Source organism: Miniopterus schreibersii, assembly GCF_964146895.1.
Source record: "Miniopterus schreibersii genome assembly, chromosome: 11".
Lineage (NCBI taxonomy): Eukaryota > Metazoa > Chordata > Mammalia > Chiroptera > Miniopteridae > Miniopterus > Miniopterus schreibersii.
Window position 1 is genome coordinate 26,549,683 of NC_138111.1, and position 26,188 is coordinate 26,575,870.

General features: G+C 39.2%; 1 protein-coding gene across 1 annotated transcript in view; it reads right to left on the reverse strand.

Moving 5' to 3' along the window:
* The window catches only part of MELK (maternal embryonic leucine zipper kinase), a 59,203-nt gene extending 33,043 nt beyond the window's left edge, over nucleotides 1-26,160 (reverse strand). Inside the window, exons 1-8 of the mRNA XM_081150994.1 lie at nucleotides 26,070-26,160; nucleotides 20,929-21,024; nucleotides 19,596-19,681; nucleotides 17,764-17,880; nucleotides 13,819-13,962; nucleotides 12,609-12,677; nucleotides 10,741-10,833; nucleotides 7,880-7,978 (exon numbers count right to left, since the gene is read on the reverse strand). Coding sequence (XP_081007120.1) covers nucleotides 7,880-7,978; nucleotides 10,741-10,833; nucleotides 12,609-12,677; nucleotides 13,819-13,962; nucleotides 17,764-17,880; nucleotides 19,596-19,681; nucleotides 20,929-20,986 — 666 coding nt within the window. The 5' untranslated portion in view covers nucleotides 20,987-21,024; nucleotides 26,070-26,160. The remainder of the gene's footprint in view (nucleotides 1-7,879; nucleotides 7,979-10,740; nucleotides 10,834-12,608; nucleotides 12,678-13,818; nucleotides 13,963-17,763; nucleotides 17,881-19,595; nucleotides 19,682-20,928; nucleotides 21,025-26,069) is intronic.
* Between the last annotated feature and the right edge of the window lie 28 nt (nucleotides 26,161-26,188).

Below are 26,188 nucleotides of genomic sequence, written 5' to 3' on the forward strand. Positions count from 1 at the left end.
ACTTTTATGAATAATACTTTAGAAATACATATGTATAAAAAGCATTCAAAATTGCATATCCTTGACTCAGCAATTTCACTTCTAGCAATATATCCTCAGCAAATAATGTGGTATGCAAAAATTTATGAACAGTAACATTCAACACAGAATTGTTTCTGGTAACTTTGGAAACTAAGGAACATAGTCTGATATGGCAAACTTCAGAGCGTCGTGAAAATTAATGAAAGACAAAATTAACTGAATAAAGACTCTGGGTTAGAAATATAACATAGGAGGCCCAGGGAGCCAAGGCTCACGCGCGCACACATCAACACTAACTGAACGAGGCTAGAAGGGTGGAGGCAGGTAGGTGATGGAGCCATTGACTAGCCCCGACACTGGCATTCTCTGCTCTTATGAACTGTCTAGGTCATAATTCTTACCAGAAATCAGTCCAGCTTAAAGGTGAGGGGAGAAACAGACAGGTATGGATTTTGATTATGTTAAAGAAATAAAAAAGTTTCAAAGAAGCCTTATCAAGCACTGAATTTAAAAAGAAAAGGTGTTGACATCAAAACAGCTCAACCTCTGACTCGGCTTCTCTGATGTAGACAGGCTGACCTACAAAGTGCTTCCCAGGAAGCACAAAAGCTTTCATTTTACAAATGACATTATTAAAATTTTCATTCTCCTTTATCTAAATCACCTATTACCCAGAAAAATCCACTCTTATTTACACCTTGCCAAGGCTTAACCCTTGCCAGAGTCAGAAACTGACAAAGTTTGTTTCTGAATTATAATAATGAAGCCTCTAATCCGTTTCTCCTTACTGTCCCACATCCATGGCCAACTGAATTCCAAGTTGAAGGCTCAGGCCTATCCCCAGGATGGGGGGTTTTTAGATGCTTCAACCAACTCTCTAGGACTCAGCAGAAAGTCACCTAATTGGCCCCACTCTCCTACCTGAGCTCTTCCTTATTCCTGAGGACAAGGCTTCTCGCGATTCAAATCCTGAGTACTGGACTTGGTCTCTTTCTCAGCAAACTGACCATCTGCCGGTACCTCAAAGATTTTACTTCGTTCTTGCCAGGGTCCCATAGAAAGTAGAGACCAGCCTGGGGTAAGGAACCTCCTACCTGCTTACACTGATCAAATGGTAATGACCTACTTCAATCTCCAATCACGACCTGCTCCTAGTGTCCTGTCACGCCTCACTCACTGGTCAGAGCCCCCATGTGCTCCAACAGGTCTTCCCTCGTGCGCACTGTATGCAGAGCCATTTGCTGCTGACTCTCTGGATACCGTTTGCACTGGGTTGAATACTGCCCAACCGCCACCCCAAAATCCATGTCCACCCAGAACCCATGAGTGTACACTTACTAGGAAATAGGGTCTTTTTCAGATATAATCAAGTTAAGATGAGATCACACTAGGTTAGGGTGAACCCTAAATATAATATGCCTTGTGTTCTTTTAAGAGGGAAATTTAGACACAGAGACACAAACACACTGGGGAGAAGGCCACATGAAGACAGGCAGACTGGAGTGATGCATCTATAAGACAAGGAATGCCAAGCATTGTTGACAAACACCAGAAGCCAGGAAAAGGCAAAGAAGGATTCTCCCCTAGATCCTTCAGAGCATGTCCCTGCTGATACCCTGATTTTGGACTTCTAGCCTCCAGAACTGTGAGAAAATAATGCCTGTTGTTTTAAGCCACCACCTTGTAGTACTTTATGACAACAACCCTAGGAAACTAATATGCCATCTATAAGGATTGAACTTCCTCACATTACCTCTCTCCTGTCAGCACCTGCCCACCCCAAGGATAAGTCTGGTTTCAGGTTCTAGCCCTTTCTGGTTTGCTCTAACACACAGCTAACAGGCCCATAACCAAACCTGGATTTATGCCTTTAAATCCAGAAACTACCATCCAAAACAAAAGTACTCTTAACTAAAAGTAGCAGAATTCTACAGAAAGCAGATTTAAAAATAAATATCCAGACCAACATACTGAATAAGGAGCTCCACCAGACTGATTACAAGTTCTTCTTTGCCTCTTTTTATCACCCCTGTATCATCCCATCTTGAGTTCCTGAAGCATCTTTTAGTACATCCCCGATGCTGGGCTGTAAGCTAGCACCACAGAAGCAGTCCTCTCCAGAAAGAGGCAGAGAACAAGCAAGTGAGAAGTGTGGTGCTTGGTACACTGGAAACAGCAATGGATTGAAGTCATACATTATGTTTGAATCCCAGTTCTGCCTCTTATTAGCTCTTTGAATTTGTAAAAGTTAATTTCTCTGACCCTGTTTTCTAAGAGAGTAGGCTCTGGAGACAGACTGCTTAGATTCAAATCCAGGATCTACTACTTACTAGTTATGTGGATAAGCTATTTAATTTTGCTGTGCCTCAGTTTCCTCATCCATAAAAGGAAATATAATAATAGTATCTACTCCATAAATTCTTGCTAGGATTCAATGATTTAATACATATAAAGCACTAAGCACAGTGCTGGGCACCCAGTGAGAATTTCATATGCATTAGTTTCTACTACTGCTGCTGCATCTATTACTACTGCTGCTGCTACAGTACTAACTGTAAAGCAGTAATGTCATGTATAGGTTTACAAAATAAAGAAAGAAAGAAGAATGCATGTGAAAGCAGTCAGCATAATGCCTTGTACATAAGAGACAATAAATGTTTCTCCACTCTGACATAAATAGGAGAGGGAGCTTGGGATACTCAAAAAAGTGGTAAAGCAAAGATGGGCATGTTGACCAAAAGCCATGTGTGCCAGAGCACTAAATAATCAGTACAGTAAAAAACAAAAGGCTAGTCATTCTGAGGAATGCCATGGGCCCTCCTAAGGGAGCTTTGCCCCACTACAACTGCCTCAGGATTGCCTGGCAAGAAACACATCAACTAGTCATGTCCCGTTCATATCACCCCCTGAAATGTACCCACCCACTTTCCTGGTTTGGACAGAACAACTCTGTAGAGTACCTTCCACAAGTCACAAGGCCTGTGACTCATCACCACGACCTGACATTCTCAGCTTCAGTCTCTGCACTGAAATACTGGCAGAAATAAAGTCCAAAGCTGAGTTCTGCTGCCAGGCTCAATCCAACATCGTATTTGTACACAGTACTTTAAAACACACAGGGCATTTGTACAAATATTTTTATGCTGTGCAGTAGGCAGGGATTATTAACCACATTACACAGATGAGGAAAATACATCTCAGTCAGGGAAATCAAATGCTTGTTCAATATTATAATGCAATGGTTCTCAACTGGGGTGGTTGAGTCCGCCAGGGGACATCAGGTAGTCTCTGGAGATAGTTTGATTGTCACAACTTGGGACCTACTATGGGCAGAGTGGGTAGAGGCCAAGGACGCTGCTAACCATCCGACAATGTACAGGACAGCTTCCAAAACAAAGAATCATCTAGTCCACAATGTCAACAGTGCCTGGCCAGGTGGTTCGCTTGGTTGGAGCATCATCCCACACCCCAAAGGCTGCGAGTTTGATTCCTGGTCGGGGCACATACCCAGGCTGCGAATTCGACTGCCAGTCGGGCGCGTGTGGGAGGCAACCAATTGATGTTTCTCTCTCACATGGATGTTTCTCTTTCTCTCTCTCTCTGCCCCCTTCCTCTCTCTCTAAAAATCAATAAAAACATATCCTCGGTGAGGATTTAAAAAAACCAAAATGTTAATAGTGCCAAAACTGAGAAATATTGTTATAGAGCAAAAAAGGGGTAGAGATAGGACTAGAAGAGAGATACAGTACTTTTTCTATTGTACTATGCTGGAAGGTCTAAGGAAGCCTAGTAGTGGACAGGGAGAAAGGCTCCTTATTTAAATACTGAAAGTATATATCTAAGGATCAAACAGAAAAGACCTTGAGAGGAGCAATTCTGCTCAGGAGAGCAGCTCTATAAAACCCCGTGACAATCTTGGCTGTGCCTCTTCACCTGGTTTAAGCTCAATCTTTGGAGAATTCTTGTTTACTTAAGGGATGATTGCCTTGCAAAGGAGAGCAAGGAACAGGTAACCAAGAGAGAAACCAAGTGGGAGAGAAAAACAGATCTGTGGGCTAATAAAATAATTCTGAGAATTCTAATGGGCTTCAAATTGTTCATTTTTTACATGGTGCTGAGAAAGACAGGCAATTGCTCCAACACATAATCATAGTACTGTAGTCAGCTCTATAATTATAAAATATAATCTCATTAAGAGATAATTTGCTCATTTTCTTTAAAATTATAAATTATACTTGTTAGAAAGCTATTTTACTTTCAAGCTATTCAACTTTCATTTACTAAATTATTTATACTTCCCTAATATTTGTGTACCCAGAACTGGAGTACAGTCATGCTTGTCTTTGAGTGCAGCGATGGCAAATGAATATAGGTGGCATTAATAAGATTAATACTTAGTCTATCAGTAATCACGCTGGAAATTGCCATTGAGCATTTTGGTTAAAATAATCAACAAATGCAAAGAATAAACAAAGTCTGCCACTTAAACAAGAGTTACATACAGTATGTCAAATAGTGCTGGGTTTTTCGATCAAACCAAGAACTGAGGGAAGTATTATTCCCAAGTGAGGAATTTTAGAACATTCTAGGAAAAATACATACTGCATGCAAGTGATACGACACCTTAATTAGATTCAACCAGCAGACTATTACACTGCGACTCGGAACAATAGTTCTGAGCCAAGATTACAATAAATTTCAAAATCTATAATGTGTGAAATTAAATTCCACAATAATGCATAAAAGTCCTAATTTGAATCAATTTTCAACTTGCAAACACATGAAAAACTAAAAAATGAAATTCAGAGGAGAAACAAAGAATATACAGTATTAGTAAAAATATTAATTAGGAAGGCTAAATCTCTACTGAACAAGAATTAAACGTTTTGTACCATACTCATTCCACTGCAGAAATATTTGATTTACCAAAAATATCAAATATCTACTATTAGGATGTAACACTTTTAAATTATCTTAAGGTAATTCTCCTCCCCCAAAGGATTGATACAGGATCCACTAGTGCACTCAAATAATAAAAGCAGAGAATAGTGAAGTTTGCATGTTGGTACATTTGCCTTGTGTTGGTGAAACAATACATTAATACATTAAAAAATAAGAGCATTAATTCCATGGCTGCCATATGAATGTGAACTTGCAGTAACAGCAAATGAAGGCAAATAAACAACATAGAAGTTTAGGTGTGGCTAGATTTAAAAAAAAAAAAACACAGGAAAATTTGGAGTTAAGTCAGTAAATGAGGAAGATCATGGATATAATGCAGTTCAATTCCAGTAGGGTATTAATGGTCACTTATTTTATCTTTGTGGATAAGACCACAAAATCTCAGTTATGTGTATCTGATGCAGACTAAAAACCAATACCCAGAACACTTAGGGGTGATCCTATTCTGTTCAGTTTTTACTTAACTTGAATTAGACATATTTAAGAAATGTGCAAAATGGCACAATTCTGACGAGGACAACTGATTACGTGAGATTAGAATCAAGATTCAAAATTTCAAGAGAGGAGAATGTGAGGCTAAAACAAACAAGGAAAACTCAATGTGAATAAATAGAAGTCAAAGAACTCATTGCTGCTCAGAGCTGGAATGGACCTCAGAAATAACTGATTACTGTAATGCTCTACACTACTGATGAAGCAAATGAGAACCAGTACGTTGCTCTACCAGGAATGACACCGAAAGTGAGTAAAAAGGCTGACGCACAATACCTGATGTGAATTAGGAGAACAAATTGGTAGTCTTGGTATGCTATCATCTGTGTGAAAAAACTGGGAAGGGGTAGTATAAGAGATAAAATGTGATTCCTTATGTATGTATACACTGATCTGCAAAAAATACATAAAAACCTGATATATACTTTGTCACTAGGTAAATAAATAACCTCATACCAATAAATTTGAAAAGTTAGACAAAATGGACCCATTCTTTATGTCCACATCTGAATTCCTGATCATCTCTGCTCTACCAGGAATCTTTTCCAACTCAGTTGAGAGCAGCTCCAATTTTCTAGTTACTCAGGTTACTCCCCTCATCCTGTCCATCAGCAAATCATATTAGTTATATTTGCAAGTATAACAAGAAAGCAGATATTAAAACTACTGGACTGATGACTACCAGACTTAAAATTAGAAACATGTTTAGTGTCACTGTTAGCTTATCTGCACCAATGGAAATGCTTTCCTTCTACTGATGTAATAGTTCCCCTTCCCTTTCTCATAAATAGCCCTTGCCTTTGTCTCCTAATCAGAACACTATTTTCATTTCTGCCTGAATCAGTACTTCCCAAATAGCTGTTCTTGTTTGATCTCAAATAAATGCTAGTTACCTTTCTCTTTGGCCTTTTATTTTTAGGTTAACACTCCTATGATGGTGGTTACATGACTATTAGGCAAAATTTCTTACTGCAATTCCCAGGGTGGGATATAGGAAAAACTATTTAGTCAAATAAATTTTAAAAATTAAAGACTAAACTTAGTGCTCTTAGACTTCTATCAGGTGGGCAATGGTCCACCCGGGGCTACCACTTTCAACTCTGCACAACTTCCCAGAAATGACAGTTGATTTAGGTAGTCTCCCTACCTAAAAGGTGTTATAGACCCAATGATCCAACCACATAAAATTTCTCCTCATGCTTCTCCCATCTTATGCCTCTGCTCACACTGTCTACTCTACCAGGCATCTCTTTCTGAAGCACTTATACCCTTCTTTTAAAGCCCTGCTCACACCTCACTTCCTCCCCAATCCCATGCCCGCTCCTGTATTAGCTTCACTTATACATCTGTTATTATATGGCATCGCTGACCCCTTGCTCTTTTGAGAGACAGCCTTGGCTCTGTCTCCAACAAGAAAGCAGGCCCTGGTGGACAATGATCACGTTTCACAGACCTTTGTGCATGCTTTTCAGGATCTCATACAAAGCAGACCTTCAAGAAATATTTGTTCAGAAGAACTGTTTTCAAGCCACACTCAGAAGCTGCTCTGCTGGTGTGGCCCTGGTTTCTATAGACACAACACGGTGTTCTTCCTTCCTCTTTCATACCTTCTCGTGCTAGCTTGCTTTGAATATTAACGCTTTAAAAAGAATTTTACTATTTTCCTTGCTATATATGATTTTGGGTTTTTTTAATTGAATGGTATAATTCACACAACATGAAATTCACCCTTTTAAAGTGTACAAGTCAGTGATTTTTAGTACATTCACAAAGTTGTGCAACTATCACCACTCTCTAATTCCAGAATGTTTTCATCACCCCAAATAGAAATCCCGTACCCATCAGCAGTCACTCCTCACTGCCACTCCACCCTCTGCCCTTACCCCACAACCACAAATCTATTTTCTATCTCTCATATGATTTAACAAAGCTTACAGTGGTTTTATTATACCTTAAAGCCAAATTTTACCTTCAAAAAGAAACAGTTCCTCTTATTTTACCATAGGAAAATGTGATTTAACACAACAACTAAATTATCACTTCAGGATACAAAACAAAAACTCTTAGCAGGAAAATCATCTTACATGTTTATTTTCCCACTTGTTTTTGTTTTGTTAAGCTTTTTATTGAGGAAATATGCATATAGAAAAGTACATATCTCATAAGGGTACACCTTGATAAGTTTTCAAAAACTGAATACACAAGTATAACCAGCACCCAGATCAAGACTGAACCAAAGCCCCCACGCTCCTCTTTCAGTCACTTCCATCTCCGAAGAGTAACCACTATCTTGACTTCTAACAGCATACATTACTTTGCCTGCTTTTGTACTTTTATAAATAGAAGCAAGTAATATGCAGTACAGAAAACTTTTTCATTGAAATTTATGCCTTGGAGTACTCACCATAATCTTCTTGTACAAAACCATGACATTATCATCATCAAATGGTAGAAAGCCACACATAAGCACATATAAGAGTATGCCCATACTCCAAACATCTGCCTGAGAGGGAGAAAAAATAATTCCAAAAAAATTTAGAACATATTTGAGAATGGCAATACACATAGTAGAATCTTCACAGAGCTGGAAAAGAGCTCTGAGATCATCCAATTAAACCTGCTCATTCTACAGACAGGGGACCTAAATCCCAGAAAGGAAGGCTTATCCAAAGTCACCTAGGCTACACAGGTAGGTCACCTGACATCCAATTCAGTGCACTCTCCTCTAATGCTGGACTCTAGCGCTTTATAGAAAATAATTTCCAGTTGATTGGTCTGAACTGGGCACAATAGGAAAAGGAGATGAGGCCAGGTCTCTGGTTCTGAAAGACAGTTCTACAGTGCTACTGAGGGCTTATTACATACAAGGGTTATGTAAACACACACAAGGATGTCAAAACAAGTCTTAAAATTTACTACTGATAATCTGCGAATGTGATAAGCTGCACAGTAAAGTCCTCTCAAGGTGGAGAAACCTTAATAAAGTTCAACGATTGACTTTTCAAATATAGAGGCTAGAAATGAGTCTGCCAGCACAAATAGCCCTACAAATCTCAAAACCCCAGAAAGGTGCTTAACCTTTACATAAGATATCCGGGTGTCCCATGAGTCCTAAGCACCAACTACTTACACAAGCAGTATGTGGCCTTTGTCAATAATGACACCACTGTTGGCTGAGAAGTCACAGCTCCCACCTTCATTCGAGCCTTAGGAAAATTTTAAGCGGTAAGGGCAGCATCTTTTTTTACAAAAAAAAGGGATAGAAAGTCAAACTAAAATGGAAAAGAAAAGCCCTGGCTTGGTAGCTCAGTTGGTTAGAGCACCGTCCCATACACCAAAAGGTTGCAGGTTCGATTTCCAGTCAGGCGATATACCTAGGCTGCGGGTTTGATCCCAGGTAGGGGTGGGTACGGGAGACAACCAATAGATGTTTCTCTCTCACATTGATATTTCTCTCTTTCTCTCTCTCTGTTTCTCTCTCTCTCCTCCCCCTTCCTCTCTAAAATCAATAAACATATCCTCGGGTGGAGGGTTAAAAAAAAAATGGTTAAGATAGTTTTTAAAAAAATGTTTAAGATTTTATGTTATGCATATTTTACCACAATTTTGGGGGAGGGTTAGATCTAGCATGATTCCAGAACTATGATACATGCTCAGTAAAAGATTTTTCCCTTTCCTATGATGCTCTGAGAAGGCCACAACACTTCCGTGGTATCTCTGCCAAAAATGCATAGCCTGAATTAATTATAAGGAAGCATCAGACAAATTCAAATTGAGGGACATTTTATAAAATAACTGGCTTTCTCAAAAATATCCAGGTCAAGAAACATAAAGAAAGCCTAAGAGCCTGGCCGGGAGTGGCTCAGTGGTTGAGCATCGACCTAGGATCCAGGAGATGGCGGTTCGATTCCAGGTCAGGGCACATGCCCAGGTTGCGGCTCCATCCCCAGTCGGGGGCATGCAGGAGGCAGCCAATCAATGACTCTCTCATCATTGATGTTTCTATCTCTCCCTCTCCCTCCCTCTCTCTGAAATCAATAAAGATATATTTTTAAAAAAAAGAAAGCCTAAGAAACTCTTTCAGATTAAAGACGACCCAAAGAAACATGACAACTAAATGCAATGCATAAGTCTGAATTGAATCCTGGACTGTAGAGAAAATATACCAATAAAGGACATTATTGGTGCAGTTGACACCATTTGAATATGAATTGTGGATTAAATAAATTGTATAAATGTTAAAGTCCCTGATTTTGACAACTAAAGTACAGCTATAAAAGGTGCTTGTTTTAGGAAACATATACATAGTATTTAATGATAAAGGAGTCTGTCTCCAACTCCTTCTCAAATGGTTCAAAAAATAGTATCCATATATATAAATATAGAGAAAGATGATAACGCAAATAGGAAAAATATAAACAATTGTGAATTTGACTAAATATATACAGAATTTCTCATTCCATATTTGCAACTATTCTTTAAGTTTGAGATTATATCCAAAAAAGTCACCAAAACAAGTTAGCTCCCACCTTAGTGTTACAAGTTAAGTAAACTGGCATACCTCAAAGTTTCTCCCACATAACACTAGTCCCAAAAGATATTCCACATAAAAAGCAGATTCAGTAGGCAAGTAAAATTGAGACCAGCTTTCTGTGATGGTCCCCTCCCAAAGAATCACACCGTACAAAAACATATTAAAGATGTGGAGATGTCCTAAATTAAAGAAAACTGTTCATCCCAGCAAGCATTTCCTGAGTTTTTGACGACTAAACATTTCCTACAATATTAGTCTCAGCAAAATTAGTATTCCAGAGAATGGAAGGGGCTGACTAGTTGCAGCAGCTAGTGGTAAAGCAGGCAATGACCAGGCCTTCTGAGCCTGCGCCTCCTCCACAGGACTGCTGGCCTTGAATAGATGGCTATGGACAAAGTATATCTTATCTCTCTGCTAACCAGCATCTCTGAAAACTGAGCCTGCGACCCTGGCCTTGTGCTCTACTGGCTGGACTAGTCAGTCTAAACTATGGAACTATTTAACACAAAAACAACCACAAGGACTCCAGAAATAGATCCTTGCTTCATAAGTGTACTATGCATTATATTTATTGCAAGTGGTTCATTTCATTTATTACTTTACATACTCACTCTCTAAATACACTGAACTCCTTAATTAACAAGATTACTTCTTACCTCATCATTATATCCCCAATGCAGGTTACCAGTAAATGTATATTGATTATATATTGAATTAGCCAATGAATATACCTCTGATCCGAGATATGATTTGCCTTGTATTAATTCGGGTGCTGCATAAGCAAGACTCCCACAGCATGTCTGTAGATGGTAATCCTTGTTACCCTGCCAATAAGATAAAAATGAAACACTTATTAATTACAGCCCTCAAGAGAATTAAAACCTTGATAAACATTCTTTCAGCACAAGCAAAGAGAATTCAGAAGAAGAATTACCCCAACTAATAAAAGACTTCTGGGGCCAACCCAATACTCTCTGCCTACATGCATGCATGCACATGTGGTTTCGCCCTCTGGATTTCCAACACCACTACAACCTGGCAGGAACAAAATCCTTTCCCCTCAGCTCAGTCAAGTCAGCTCATACTTCCCTAGACATCCATCTGCATAACAATCAGCTCAGCATCCATCCAAGCATCCATGTCTTCCCACTCCCAAGTACTCAAGGAAAAAAGATTATTTCTTTATTGGATCCTATCTCCAATATCAAACCTTTACTGTAAATACAGAAGAGCTTTCTTTTTCCTTCAAGGGAAGAGAGCAATGTTACACAGAACAGTGCCTTGGGAGGCTGGTTTCTAGTCTCGGTTGTAACACTAATCAGGACCTGAGCTTCCAGATCCAGCAAAATGAGGAATCTGCTGAACCTCCTCTGCTCTCCCACAGAAATATCGAGACAGTGAAAATGATATGACTGCCCCACACTTGTAGTTCAGAGTTCTACAACTGGCAAATGACTTGCGAAATTGTGAGACTTCATTTACAATGGCAACCATATGCCCAGAAGTGAGCTCCTCAGCAGAAAGCTGAGGGAATCCTCTCCCAGCCAAGCTCTGCTTTTATAGATGGTGTCTGTGTGTCAAATCTGTGGCAGCCATAAGCAAAGGCTGATGGAGTCTGTCACAAACATTCTCCACTGCCTCCTGTGGAGAACATGACTTAACCCAATTTATCTGCTCCAAGTATGGTTTATCTTTATATACCTGCCAATCAAAAAAAAGCCTTCTATCATTCGGTGCCCAGATACAAGGCTCCGCTGGCAATCTGTGAAGAACCGAGGGAAGGAGAGAGAAATCAGAAATAATCAGACATTCAGCCAAAGGGGCAAAATCTGACTCCCTGTGTACCTAGGTAATCCTGACTGGGGCAGGAAATAACCATGGGACTACAAAGGGCTCAGACAGGTCTGCGATCTCAACATTCTTAATGAGTGCAGACAGCTCACTGTAGAGACTGTGAGTACCATCATTAGAGAACTCAGGAGGAAGCCTCCAGCAGGCAGCCACACAGGAGCTCTGCTGCAGACAGCAGAGGTGGAAAGTTCAAAGTCACCTCAAAGAGAAGGTACGCTGGAAAATGCCAGTCTCAACTATGAAATGCAAATTAAGAAAATACATAATAGTGTAAATTTAAAAGTACATATGGACATTTTCCTTCTTTTATAAGGAAAGGGGACCATCTCTCTTATTAAAACGTAACTAATTGTTAGTTATATAACCATTTGGATAACAAAGAATAGATTTGCACTAAATTCCCAAAACTCATATGAACAAAGGCATCATCTAGTGGCAACATACTCAAACTGCAAACACATGATCAATTCAGCATTCATGCTGCAATGGCCTCATGTCACCTCCGCACTACAAATTCTCTCTCAGCATACCCATGGGGTCTTCAGCACAACCAACCCTGAAACTAGAGCAGTGGTTCTCTACCTTGGCTTCATATTAGAATCACTTAGAGAACTTATAAAAGGGATGAAATTTAACATTCTTCTCAATGGATGCAACCAGCTCAATAAACACTTAGTGGAAGTGCAGGATAACACACCTTAGTGTCCATTTACAAAGGAAACAGATGCATTTTTACTTCTGCACTTACCTTGGGTTTTGCACAGAGACCAAAGTCAATCAACTTTAATTTATGATGTCCATCAAACAACAAATTTTCCTGGAAAAGCAAAGATATTTTTATAACTATAATGACTTCCTTACAACACATCCCACCTCTAGCCATTTCTAAAAACAATGTAAGGTTTTTATATTTAAAAGCCTAGGTACAATAGAGTGAAAACCATTCCAAAAAAAAAAGAAATGACAAGAAATATAGAAAAGGAGAGAGGAGAAATGTTAACAACTATGTCAGGCTTTCCCTCAAGACACATTAGCATAAACCATTTTCTCCTTGGTGCTCTGAGGTTCAGCTACAAGCAAAAAATGTGTGCTAAAGGCAAATTTAAACCAAAAGAGCAAGCTCAAATCATAGGGTTGGGTATAAACAGCGTAAAAGGATAGTAACACTGCCATATCTTGTTGGAACATTTCTACGTCGCCGACTCTAGTCCCAAGCAACATTAAAATCCATGTTCACCACCATCCATATTAGTCAAAGCTGCAGACTTAAGAGTATTCACATTTTTATTCTGTCCTTGAAAAAAACAGTCTGTCCATGCACTGAACTGTTCCTTTCTAAGGCATAATAGAATTAAAATTAAGGAAGATGGGGTTAGGAAGAGTACTGAATGAAAAATACTTGACAATATACTCAAAGAAAGTACCTAAAACCCTTCTTTCCAGAGATAAAATCCTGAGGTTTATATTCCATGGCTGATTACAAAGACATTTATAATATCACACCCAATTGGCAGATAAATAGAATGTCAATAAGAAGTCCATCAAGCTTGGCCAGGTGTGGCTCAGCAGCTGAGCATCGACCTAGGATCCAGGAGATTGCGGTTCGATTCCCAGTCAGGGCACATGCCTGGGATGCAGGCTTGATCTCCAGTCGAGGGCGTGCAGGGGGCAGCCAATCAATGACAACTCTCTCATCATTGATGTTTCTCTCTCTCTCTCCCTCTCCCCTCCTCTCTCTGATATCAATAAAGATATATTAAAAATAAAAAAAATTTTAAAAGTCCATCGAAAAAAGCCTACCAGAAGTCAAAAGGAGGGGGGAAAAAGTCATACAGTATAGTGGGGGGGGGAGGCGGAAGCAATGATAGATTCTAAACAGAAAGAACCTAGTCATAACAAGTAAATGATGTTGATGTTGAACTCTCAGGTGACCATCTAACTGTGACTCAGTCACTTACTGGTTTGAGGTCCCTGTGAGCATAGCCCTGGCTGTGCACGTAAGCAACTGCAGATACAATCTGACGGAAGACAACCCGGGTCTCCTCCTCCGACAGGCGATCCTGGGAAATGATGTAGTCAAACAGCTCTCCTCCGGGGCAATACTTCAACAGCAAGAGTAACAGAGATAGTGTTACTACTTACAGAACTCACATCAGAGGAATTGAAAATAAAGTATCATACTTCACTCAGAGATAGCAATTAAACATACAGGCAAAGGAACTGAGTGAGGCATATTCAAAAATACACTCTCAGGATCAAACAAATCACCAATTATCTCAACAAAGAACAGCTCTTTGTCTCGAGCAGTTTTATTACCAGTAAGTAGAAGTAGAACCAATTACCACTATGATTTTTAGGTTCATCCAGGCTTTTATATGTTTATGGCAAAGCACTAAAACCCATCCTCATCTTAAGGTACTCACCTATAGTGTAGTTATCTAAAACCAAAAAACCCAGCAGCAATTATTGCTTCTCCATCCCAAAGACCAGTCAGTGGTTTTAAGTCTGTAGCAGGAGCCCAGCTCTACAGAGGCTCCTCAGAGGTTGTGGGGAACAGATACCAGAGCACAAGCTTTAGGCTTTCCACCCCGTTTTCTCCAAAGCAGCTCCATGTTCCTGTACACTGGGGTTTCCATTTAAGACTGCATTTCATTTTCGCAGTGTCAATTAAAACTAGAGTATTATAATGTATAGTTTTGACCTCATAGTTCCACATTTAGAGATTGTTCCTACAGATATACTCTTACAAAAACAACACATGTTCAAGATCATTCACTGCAGTAGCACTGTTTGTAACAACAAAAGACTAGAAAAACCCGAATATGTTCACACTATGTAAATTATGGCACAGGTATGAAATGAATTCTATGCAGTCATAAAAAAAGAGGAAGCTCTTAAACTGGTATGAAACAATCTCCAGTATTAAGTGAAAAAAGCAAGGTGCAAAAGAGTATATATTGATATGGTGACTAACAAAGAGCATTCTGCTGAACAAAAGAAGCCAAACAAGTTCTAGGATAGGTAAAACTAATATATGGTGAAAGAAATCAGATCAGTGGTTGCTGAGAAGAGCAGTGGGTGGGTGGGGTTACAGGGATTAATATCAAAGGGTCAGAAGAAAACTTTCCTGTGTGATGAAAATGTTTTATACCTTGACTGGGGTGGGAAGTACATAAGTGTACCTTTTTCAAGCTGTACACCTGTGTACATTTTATCATATATAAATTGTACCACAATAGTCAATTTTTTCAACTCTACCCAATAAGATTTTTATTATTGCTGAGAGTATTACAGATGTTCCCCGTTTTTCCCCTTCCCCCCTGCACCTGGCTCCCACCCCATCCCAGCCTTCAGCTACTGTCTGGGTCCATGAGCTATGCATATATGCAAGTAAGTTCTTCAATTAATCTCTTCCCACCCGCCTGCCACCTTCCCTCTGAGATCCGTCAGTCTGTTCCCTGTTTCTATGTCTATGGTCCTATTTTGCTCATCAGTTTTGTGGTTGTTTTTGTTCATCAGATTCCACATATAAGTGAGCTCATGTGATACTTGTCTTTCTCTACTTGGCTTATTTCACTTAGCGTGAGAGTGCCCAGGTCCATCCATGCTACTGCAAAAGGTGAGAGACCCTTCCCTTCTTATGTAATCCTCACCCGAGGATATTTTCCCCACTGCTTTTCAGAGAGAGGAAGGAGAGAGAGGAACATCGATGTGAGGGAGACACATGGATTGGCTGCCTCCCAAAGCACCCCGACCAGGGCCGGGGATCGAGCCTGGAACCGAGGCACCTGCCCTTGGCCAGAATCAAACTTGGGGCCCTTCAGTCCACCGGCCACTAAGCCAAACTGGCTAGGGCTGTCCAATAAGATTTACATTAAAAAGCCTACTTCATATACAAAAAAAGCAAAGAAATACAAAATAAAGTGAAACAAAAACATCAAAAATCTCTATAAATGTATATAGATGGTCTCTAAGCTAAAATGTTAACGGGGGATAAAAATACAAGGTACAGAATAATATAGTATGTGACCATTCATGTGGCAGAAACCAGTAAGCTACACACCTACACACACACACACACACACACACACACACACAAAACATACACAAGTATTTGTGAGTATATGGAAAATCTATAGAAAACACAAGAAAAGCGATTCACTCAGGGGAAAAGGAACTGGATGACTGGGATACAGGAGACAGAGAATTTTAATTTTTAATACAGTCTCTCTTATACCTTTTAAATTTTGTCCTAGGTTCATGTTTTTTGTTGGTTGGTTTTTTTAAAAGTATTTCACTTGGACAAAGGGATCAGCTTCTTAAAGACTTTAAAATCACCACTGTTGACCATGTGGGTGGTATCTATACAGTGTAACAGAGAGAAAATGGTTCTAGGTCCAAACCTTTCAGCATTATGAATTTTAAAATGTGCTTTTAAAACAGAGCTAATCTGTGAAAATGATGTGCAGTTACAAATTACTTGGCTGAGACTAAGGAAAATGAAACAACCTGAGTAATGCAAGTTCTAAAGACTTTATGCTTCAAGCCAAAATGGACAGGTGAAAAGTTAAATGAGTTTGGTTCCTGTAGCACATGCACTGAAGGCTACCTATAGGCTGTGGGTTGATCTGTGTTCCCCAGAAAAGATATGTTGAAGTCCTAACACCCAGTACCAGTAAAATTGACCTTATTTGTAAATAAGGTCTTTGTAGATGTAATCAAATCAAATAAGGTCATACTGGCTCATTTGAAGACAAACGCAGAGCCCTAGCTGGTTTTGCTCAGTGGTTAGAGCGTTGAACCCAGGACTGAAGGGTCCAGGGTTCAATTCTTGCCAAGGGCACATGCCTCAGTTGCAGGCTCAATCCCAGAGAATGGAGTGATGCATCTATAAGCCAAGGAATGCCAAGGAATACCAGCAACCATCAGAAACTAGGAAAGAGGCAAAGAACATATTCTCCAAAATGAACCTTGCCCACACTTTGATTTCAGACTTCTAGCCTCCAGAACTATTAGACAATAAATTTCTGTTGTTTTAAACCACCAAGTTGTTGGTAATTTGTTACAGCAGCCCTAGGTTCATACACCGTATAAAATGAAATTAATCCCTCCCCCTAGAAACAAGTTCTAACATATTTTGTCCACTAACCCACATCTCCCCATGAGGAGTGTATTAAAAAGGGTACGTTTACAATGAATCTCCAATTTATTATGTATGTCTACTTGATCTAAATTGTGATAGAACTCAAATGGGTAAACCACTTAACATTTATTCCAATCTTTCAGGTGAAATGTACTTTTCTCTTAACTATTGATAAAGTGAATGGAAATGGTATAAATGTTTGTTCCCACCCAAAATTCATATGTTGAAATCCTAACCTGCAAAAATGGAATTAGGAGGTGGCCTTTGGGAGGTGATTAGCACATGAGGGTGAAGCCCTCATGAATGAAATTAGTACTCTTATAAGAGACTCTAGAGAGTGGGGGGAGATAGGAGAGGGTAAAGGGGGAACAGTGATGGAAGAAGACTTGACTTGGGGTGGTGAACACACAATACAAAATACAAATGACGTATTATAGAATTGTACACCTGAAACCTATATAATTTTATTAACCAATGTCACCCCATTAAATTCAATTTTTTAAAAAAAAGAAGTTCCAGGAAGATCCCTTACCCCTTCTGCCATGTAAGGACACAGCAAGAAGGCGCCAACTCTGAATCAGGAAGAGAGCCTTCACCCAACCATACTGGTGCCTTGATCTTGGAATTCCCAGCCTCCAGAACTATAAGAAATACATTTCTGTTGTTCATAAGCTTCCCAGTCTGTGATATTTGCTATAACAGTTTGAACAGACTAAAACAGTGAACAAATACCTTTAGGTCTCTGTAACATAATACAAACCTCAAGAACCATGAATATTTTGTTGTCTGTCTCTAACACATGGTAGAGTTGACATATATGCTGATGTCTCAGGTTCTTCAAGGCGTCGATCTCTGTTTTGATCCGGGGCAAATCATTCTGTGATGAAACATTGTATTAAATGTGCAATAACCAATTTGGGAAATGGACTAAGCATCAATATCAACAGATTTAATACTGAGTAGCAAGAGCAATCAACAGCCTCAAAACAAATTGTTCAACAATACAGAAAAATATAACAAAACTTATTTGTACATAAAAAAAGGCCTTGAGGGTTTTATGGATGACAAACTCAATGTGGGTCGACAGTACAAAGTCCCGAAAAACTTTAAATCTTCTAGCTCCCTTAGAAGGTTTGCATTCGAAACAAAGACAGTGACAGAAACACTGCTCAGTGTGCACGCCTGAGCTACCGCTTTTATTCTCAGCAGTGTTCCACGAGAGATGCGCTGAACTAAAAATCGGTGAATGTGGGTGAGCAGTGTGAGGGTACAAACAGGCTCTGTCTTCCGGTTTTTCCAGGGGCTTGAAATTTTTCAAAATAAAAAACTGGCTGGGAAGGAGGAACATAAGCCAAGCTGAAAGAATTTCAAAGTCCATGTTAAAGACAGAACTCTAGATATCCATGAAGTAACATGTAAAACTTTATTACACAAAGGGACTCAATCTAATGATCAGTGGTTTAAGATCCAATTATCTAGAACCAGGCAGCCAGATGTCAGGTTTTGACCAAGAATCAATTATAACTTTGACTATTCTAATGGGATAACCATTTTTTTTTTTTTCATTTTTAGGGGGAGTGGGAGTCTGATAACTAAATCCCTGGAAGTAATCAAAATATTATTAAAGTCCTAAGAAGTAACTAAAATAAGCATAACAACAGAAAATATAAAAACAAATTTAGAAATAATAAATAACGTTAATGTTATCATACTGATGCTTTAGAGTAAGTTTTGGGTATCAATGTGGTAATATACTCTAATAACAATACACATTTTATTTGCTATTTAAGTGCTAATAGTGTGGAAGTAAGTCGTACTAAAGTTGCATTTGAAGTTTAAATTGCTTAAGGAAATTAAATTAATCAGATTTGTAATCAATATTTAAATGCTCAAGAAAAATGGTTTTTAATGCCTTTTTATTTGCTTAGTAAATATAATATTGAGCACAATAAACAGAAATATTAAAGAGCCTGAATTATCATTTTAAACTAAACCATATGAGGGATAATAGAATTAGAAAAAAAAGACCATTCAGGGTAAGTACAATCAGTGGAAAGGGTATAAAAGACCCATAAAGATCAAAACAAAATATAAAAACAAAAAACTTTAAGTACATTATAGCCAAGACTACAAATTGAGTGGGCTGTGTTAGGAGGTAATGATCAGCTCAATCCTGGAAAAAAGGCTGATCAAGAAAAAGAGGATTTCATTAGATAACTACTAAGGTCACTTTAAATAAAATTCTGGGAGGTAAGATCTACCTATACCATAAAATAGGAGACACTGAGTAAGAGTATCATGAGAAGATAAAGAAGGGAAATATTAATACCCAGAAACACCTACAAGACCATGAAACAAAAATGGATCCTATAGGCTTCAAATATATACCACTGCCTTGTATTAAAATTAATAACGAAGTAACTCCTTCCCTCAGATCACTTTTTAAAACCTGCCAGTTATACAAAACTGGACGTTTAAAATGCTAGAGAAATATTATTCTAATAAAAGAGTAGTAACTAGAACATTAGAGCAAATTTGGGTTTTAATTCACAAAACTGATCTATAAATATTTTTAAATAATTTTAAACTTACCCCTAGTGCATTTTTATCCATGATTTTTATAGCTACCATTTCTCCAGTGAGAATATGGCAGGCCAGTTTGACCTTTGCAAATCCACCTAAGTATAGAAAAATTATGAAAAGATAAACAAGACTAACCCAAATATCAACATCAGAGCAAACTGAAGACTCAGGCACAAACACTGTTCCATATGCTTTTAAAAGGCTTTATCGATACATACTTTCCTCTAAGTTTATGGCTCTGTCGTCCTGTTGCTTCCAAAGTGTCAGCCATGACCCTAACCTCTCCTCATCCAATGTCTAGCTGAAGATTTTTACCATAATAGTATATTTTTAATTTTTTAATAAACAAATAAGAAAACAGAATTCACTCTTTAGAAATTCGCTTTAAAATTAATATTGCTAGAACACAATGTAAAGTTGCTGAGACAAAAGTCAAGTAATATGAAACTTCCATTCAGTTTTAAAACTGGGAAGATAAGCAGTTATGTTTCAAAACTCTATCAAAAGCTCAAAAATGTTTACACTTAAGTATCTACAAAAAAGTGCCAATTTAACATTTCTAAAAGGAAGCTCCTGGTAGTCCATCCCATGGTCTTTCCCATGTCAGTAAATAACAACTCCATTTTCCCAGGTGCTTGGGCCAAAAACCAAAGGGCCTTCTCGCTTGCCTCATACCCCATATCCAACTCACCAACAATCGCACTGGCTCTACCTTCAACCTATATCAATGGTTAGTTACCTTGAGGTAAAAAGAAAGATAATGATTGGAAATGCTCTATGTCTTGATCTGAGCAGGAAGCACATGGGTATATATGTATGTAAAACTCCACCAAGATTAGTACACTTTGCATCTTTGTGTTACACCTCAATAAATCAAAATACACAGACACATACATACACACACAAGTATATGTGTGTGCATGTCTATATATAGAATCCCACCCCTTGCTCTACCTTCATTCACTATCACCCTCATCCACGTCACCATCATCTCTAGCACTGTTCACCTGAATTATTGCAATTACCTCCTAACATCTCTCTGCTTCTGCCCTTGCCCTCCCCTACCCATTCTTTTCATAGCCAAGCAGAGAGAATGACCCTTAAAAACAAAGATCTGATCACTCCTTGGTTCAAAACTCTCCAATGACTTTTATTCTAAATAAAATGACTTAAAGTCCTCTCCTACGACCCTCCTCTCTCTTGCTCCACTTTTTCTTACTAAAGTAGGCTGGAGAATTTTAATACTATATAGTTTAGACTAGAAAGCTCACAACTGCCCAAATAGATTATACTCTCAAATAGTTGATCTATCCTCTATCTCCAAGAAAAAAATAACAATTACCTGTCCCAATAGTTTCATATAATTCATAGTACTTGAGAAGTTCATCATAATCTTTCATAGTCCTTCTGGAAGTTCACTCAAAATTACAAAAAGAACCTGAAAGACAGAAATAGTACAAGATCAAGAAAGGAACTATTATGAGATAATGCCCTCCACTCTTGTAACTGCAAATATAAATAAATCTTGGGCACATAAATGATTACATGGAAAGCTGATTAGTTACATGAAAAAAACACTGGATTCCTGCGCAGGAGGCATAGCTCAACGGCTGAGAATCGACCTATGATCCAGGAGATTCTGGTTTGATCTGTGGTCAGGACACATGCCTGGGTTGCGGGATTGATCCCCAGCAGGGAGCATGCAGGAGGCAGCCAATCAATGACTCTCTCTCAACATTTATGTTTCTCTCTCTCTCTCTCTCCTTCTTCCTTCCTCTCTCTAAAATAAATAAAAATATATTTAAAAAACAAAAAACAACACTGGATTCCATACATAAAAATCAATTCCAGACCAAGTAGAGACTTAAATATGAAAAGTAAACCTTTAAAACTTTTAATAGAGTTCTGTCACGATTTCAAGATAGAAGAGGGTCTTTTGAAGTGATAACTATAAAAAAACTACATTAAACAATGTTAAAATGAAGAACTTCTGTACATCCAGCCCTGACTGGCGTGGCTCAGTTGGTTGGGTGTCATCCCATGCACTGAAAGAACTTCTGTACATCCAAATACATCATTTAAAAAAAAACACATAAATGTGAGAAAATATTTGCAACACTTATAACAATGGATTCTTATCTAGAGTACAGACTCCAAGCCAACAAAGCAGAAAAAGGCAACCCAACAAAAAATAAGCAAATGAAATACAAAAGCATTTCACAAAAAAACACAAATGACCAATAAAAACATGAAAAAAATGCTCAACTTCATTAGTCATCAGGTAAATGCAAATTAAGACTCCAATAATGTACAACTTTAAGATACCTGATACATATTTTATATATTATGCTGCACATATATTACATATACTCTGAAATATGTATCATATACTATTAAGTATATATCAAATAATATATTAAAACTTGTTGTAAAAGTCTTAGGTAGATCTTATTTTATTCTGTCTTCCTGAGTTTTAAAATTAAGTAGAATTACAAAAAAACCATAAGGCCCTGCTATGTGTACTAATATGTAAGGTCACACTCATACCAGTTTTGTCTTACTTGTAGAGGATATGCTCTTTGCTGACTTTAACTACAGATTAGCAGTATATCTGGCAGAACTAGTCAGACTATTAACCTGAATTTTCTTTTATTCATTCATTTATTCATAAAGATGTGTTTATTAAGTACCTATGATGTGCCAGACCCAAGCTTGGCACTAAAGATATAATGGAGAATAAACAAAACATATGATTCTTGCACTCATGGATCTTGCATTCTAGCAGAGAAGACAAAAGGCAAATCAACAGACAATAAAATTAAATAATTACAACTTGTAATAAATACTGGGAAAGAAAACAGCAATGGTGGTTAGACTAAGTCACTAAGGAGGTAAAATTTAAACCAAGATCTAATTCAAAGGATGAGAAGTGAGAAAAAGAGCATTAGCCTGTCTGGTAATCAGATTGGATATTCCTACCAAAACTTGAACAATGTTTCCAACAGGACCTGGACATGGCCATGTAAACAATGTTTCTATACAAAACTGTTAAATGACAGTGATCCTTTATTTGACTTACTGCTGTTTTCTCACCAATGACATCCTCAGCACCTTCATTCTAAGACACCTGAATGCTGAAATGCCCCTACTCTTTGATAGCTTTCCTAATCTCTTCTTAAAAACACCCAGTAGAAGCCCAAATCCTATGAGCCCCTTTCAATTCATTCACTGGGACATCCCAAGGTCCTAAGGAGGATGGTTTCTCTTGCAGCAGAGCAAACTAAAAACACCTAATGTTTTTTACTACAGATGTGTTCTTAGTGGTCTTTGGTTAGTAAACCTTAACAGTTGTTGGCCCAAAAAGAATAAGAGGAAGAGCATCCCAGAAAGAAGAAATTTTAGCTGCAAAGATCCCAGAGGGGAAAAAACAGTTGACCTGTACTGAACTAAAACTGCTTTTAGAGGTATCAGCAAATGGAAATGTAGATTTACAGCTGCGGCAATTGGTTAGCCATATGGGAAAAACAGTAACAACAATAACAACAAAACATTGGACCTCCTCCATTTCACACCATACACAAAATCAACTATAGTTAGTGTAAAGTCTTAAAAAAGACAAATCTTAATATAGACAGCTAAAGCCTTACCCATACCAGCTAGGAATATAAGAGGAAGAGGCAGAGAAAGAACAGTTAGAAAAGTAATAATTAAAAGAATACAGTTTCATGGAAGCCAAGAAGGAAGAAAAAAAATAAAACTAGTAAAAGAAAGTTTCTGGGAAGTAGATTTCTAAATAAATTTTCTGAAAGTACCCATATATAGGTCAAGTCCTAGGACTTGAGTAGGTGCTACAAAGTGGAGCTTTCTTTATAGGTAAGCACTGGGTGAAAGGTGAACCTATACAGAAATGGTTTCTCTAAGGGGCTCTTCTTCCTAGAGGCTAATGTGGAAGGGCAAAACTTAAGATTTCAACCTTGGGAAGAGATGCCTCCACACCTCTTAGATAGCCAAGCAAGAATTAGAGGGGCCCAGGAAAGTGGAGGTCACTGAGTCAGGCACAAAGGATCTTCCATAATGTCCAGCACAGCACACTAGGGTTCTAGAGTTCACAAAGGGCTTTGAGGTCAAGACCCAGCTAGTGATGAAATCCTCCTTTGCCTGGCCTATCTCCTGTGTATGAGTCTCCCTCAGTGACCTAGCAGTGGACTAGCTATGGCAGCACAGGGTTCAGGATCCCAGGACCCCGTTCTCTCTAACATTTTGAAAGACTGAGTACATGCACAGCCAGCTGGGACTTGGGAAACAAAGTTCCACCTGGAAAGAGCGGAGCTCATATATCTTGATCATTGCCTCTCAGTAGTTGAAACCTGGTGCTGGCACTCATTTCTAGAGCCAGATAGTCTCCCTTCACCAACGGGCAGAATTCCAGCAAGTCCGCTGAGGGCTCTGGGCTTGCTGGGTGGCCAGCACCATGTTCACTGCCTTCAAGTTCTCTGTTCTTCATCCTGCCTCACCCAGAGCTGAGTGACCAGCATGTTACTAAGCTTTAATAACAGTCCTGACTTTGGAAGACCTTGAGTGTGAGTTCAACCTCAGGAGTACAGTGAGTTTATAACGGAAAAGACAGAAATACAAGAACCCTAATTGCTACCACTGCACATGTCTAAATTCCATACAAGGATTAGGCTGTTTCAACTTGCCACATGGAAAGAGAAAGCAATTTGTAAGATGTTGGAATTCACTTCCCCTGACAAGGGATATAACAGTTTCACGATAAAGTTCTTGACAGATTTCTCCTAAATGAGTTTTGAACTTCTAGGCCATGGTCTGTGGTCAACTAGCAAAGATCAACTTGCACTAATGTACGATTACACCTTCTCTTTTTCTTTCTTCCATTTTCTTTATGTATCCCCTTCCCTTCCCTCAAATTACACTGTCTTTGCATAATATCTATGTGGGCCTGAATGATATCTATGGAATCCAGGAAACATTTTTGCTACTGTATAAGAAAATGTGTTTACATTGCAAACTGCTATAATGATAGACTTTGCTTGGTTTTTAAATGTTGTGGATGTGGAGCTCGTATCCGCTAGAGTTTGGAAATACTGAACACAAGAAAGACTTGTGATTGGAGTAATACAACTTTATAGCTGGAGGTATATGATCAATCAATATGGAAGGCAGCCCCTCAACTACAGAAAATGAAGAAGGAACTAGACCCTAAACACCTAAATGTCCTTTTGAGTGTGACTAAATAGAAGAATTGGAGGCATACATAATTGGGATCTTGAATTTCTCTGAAGAAACAAGGAATTGCCTAGATAGCAAGAGGAGGTTTATCATTAAATTTTATAGTATAACAACAAATTGGAGGCATTTTCTTATTAACGTCATTATTTAGGCTACGCTCTTCATTGCTGCATAACACATTTTCCTTATCTAGTGAGCTTGGTAAGACACTGATGCTGAGGATATTTCAAATGAAAAGTAGAATACAGAACGGCTTATCATGGGCTTTCTAATACATTTAATTAACATTCTGTCCTGCTCCCTTGCGGAAGCTTCTGGGAGCACCAGCCAAGAGGCATTCATTTCTGGAAGTGTTAAGGGACTGATTTGCTCATCTGATTGGTCCACAGTAGATACCCAGGAAGGACAGATCCACTGGTGAAACAAGCTCATGAAGGTGCAGCAAGGGCATTTCTGATTTCTCCCACACAACGTGGTTAACAGAAACCAAAATATGAACAAAAATTTTAGGAACACTGGCCTCTTGAGCAAAAACTCCAGGCACCTCTGATACCCCCCCCTCTTCCACCTTCCCCCATTCCACAGCCAAACAGAAATATCAAAGGTGAAGCTCAAGAACTACTACTCATCCTAGGTGCCAGAGGCCTGATCACCCTTGGGGGGGGGGCCTCCTTTGGGAGTGTCCCTTTTTCACACAGGTTTCTTGGTGCGAGCTTCTTTTACTGCTACAGCATTCGGTGCACATTCCCCTTTCAGCTGGAGCCTTTTAAGCCACTACTTTGGGAAAGCACAGGGAGAGGAAGGAGCTGGACTCTGGAAGGGGGTGATAACCCATTCCACATTTCCTTCTTTACTGAACTGCCCCAGGACACTGGGTCGTACGTGCGGAAAAGAGACGAAGCCCTTTGGATTTCTTTCGCGGAGACCGTCAGGGTCCTGGACGCGCAGAGCGGGAATTCACGTCTGTCGCAGCCTCCTGGGCGGCAAGCGCTTTGCCTGCCTCTCCCTCATTGATAACCCTGCGGTACGTACAATCATTATCCCCACTTACAGAGGAGAAAGCCGGGGCGGAGGGGGAGGGGGGGTCGGAAAGGTGAAATATCTCACCCAGGAATCTGGACCGGTAAAGGTGGGGCTCCGGTGAAATTCTCAGCCGGGAGTACACTGGGCTCGCGCCGCCGTCCGCCCCCCACCCCCGCCGCGCACTGCCGGACCCCGCGGGGAGACACTGACCTGAAGGGCGAGGGCCGGGCACGGGGACAGAGGTGCCCGCCTAGGGCCGGGGGCGAGGCTGAGAGTGCGAAAAGCTCCGCGGACCCTTTCGGATCCTGCCGTTCACGCCGCTTCCGCCC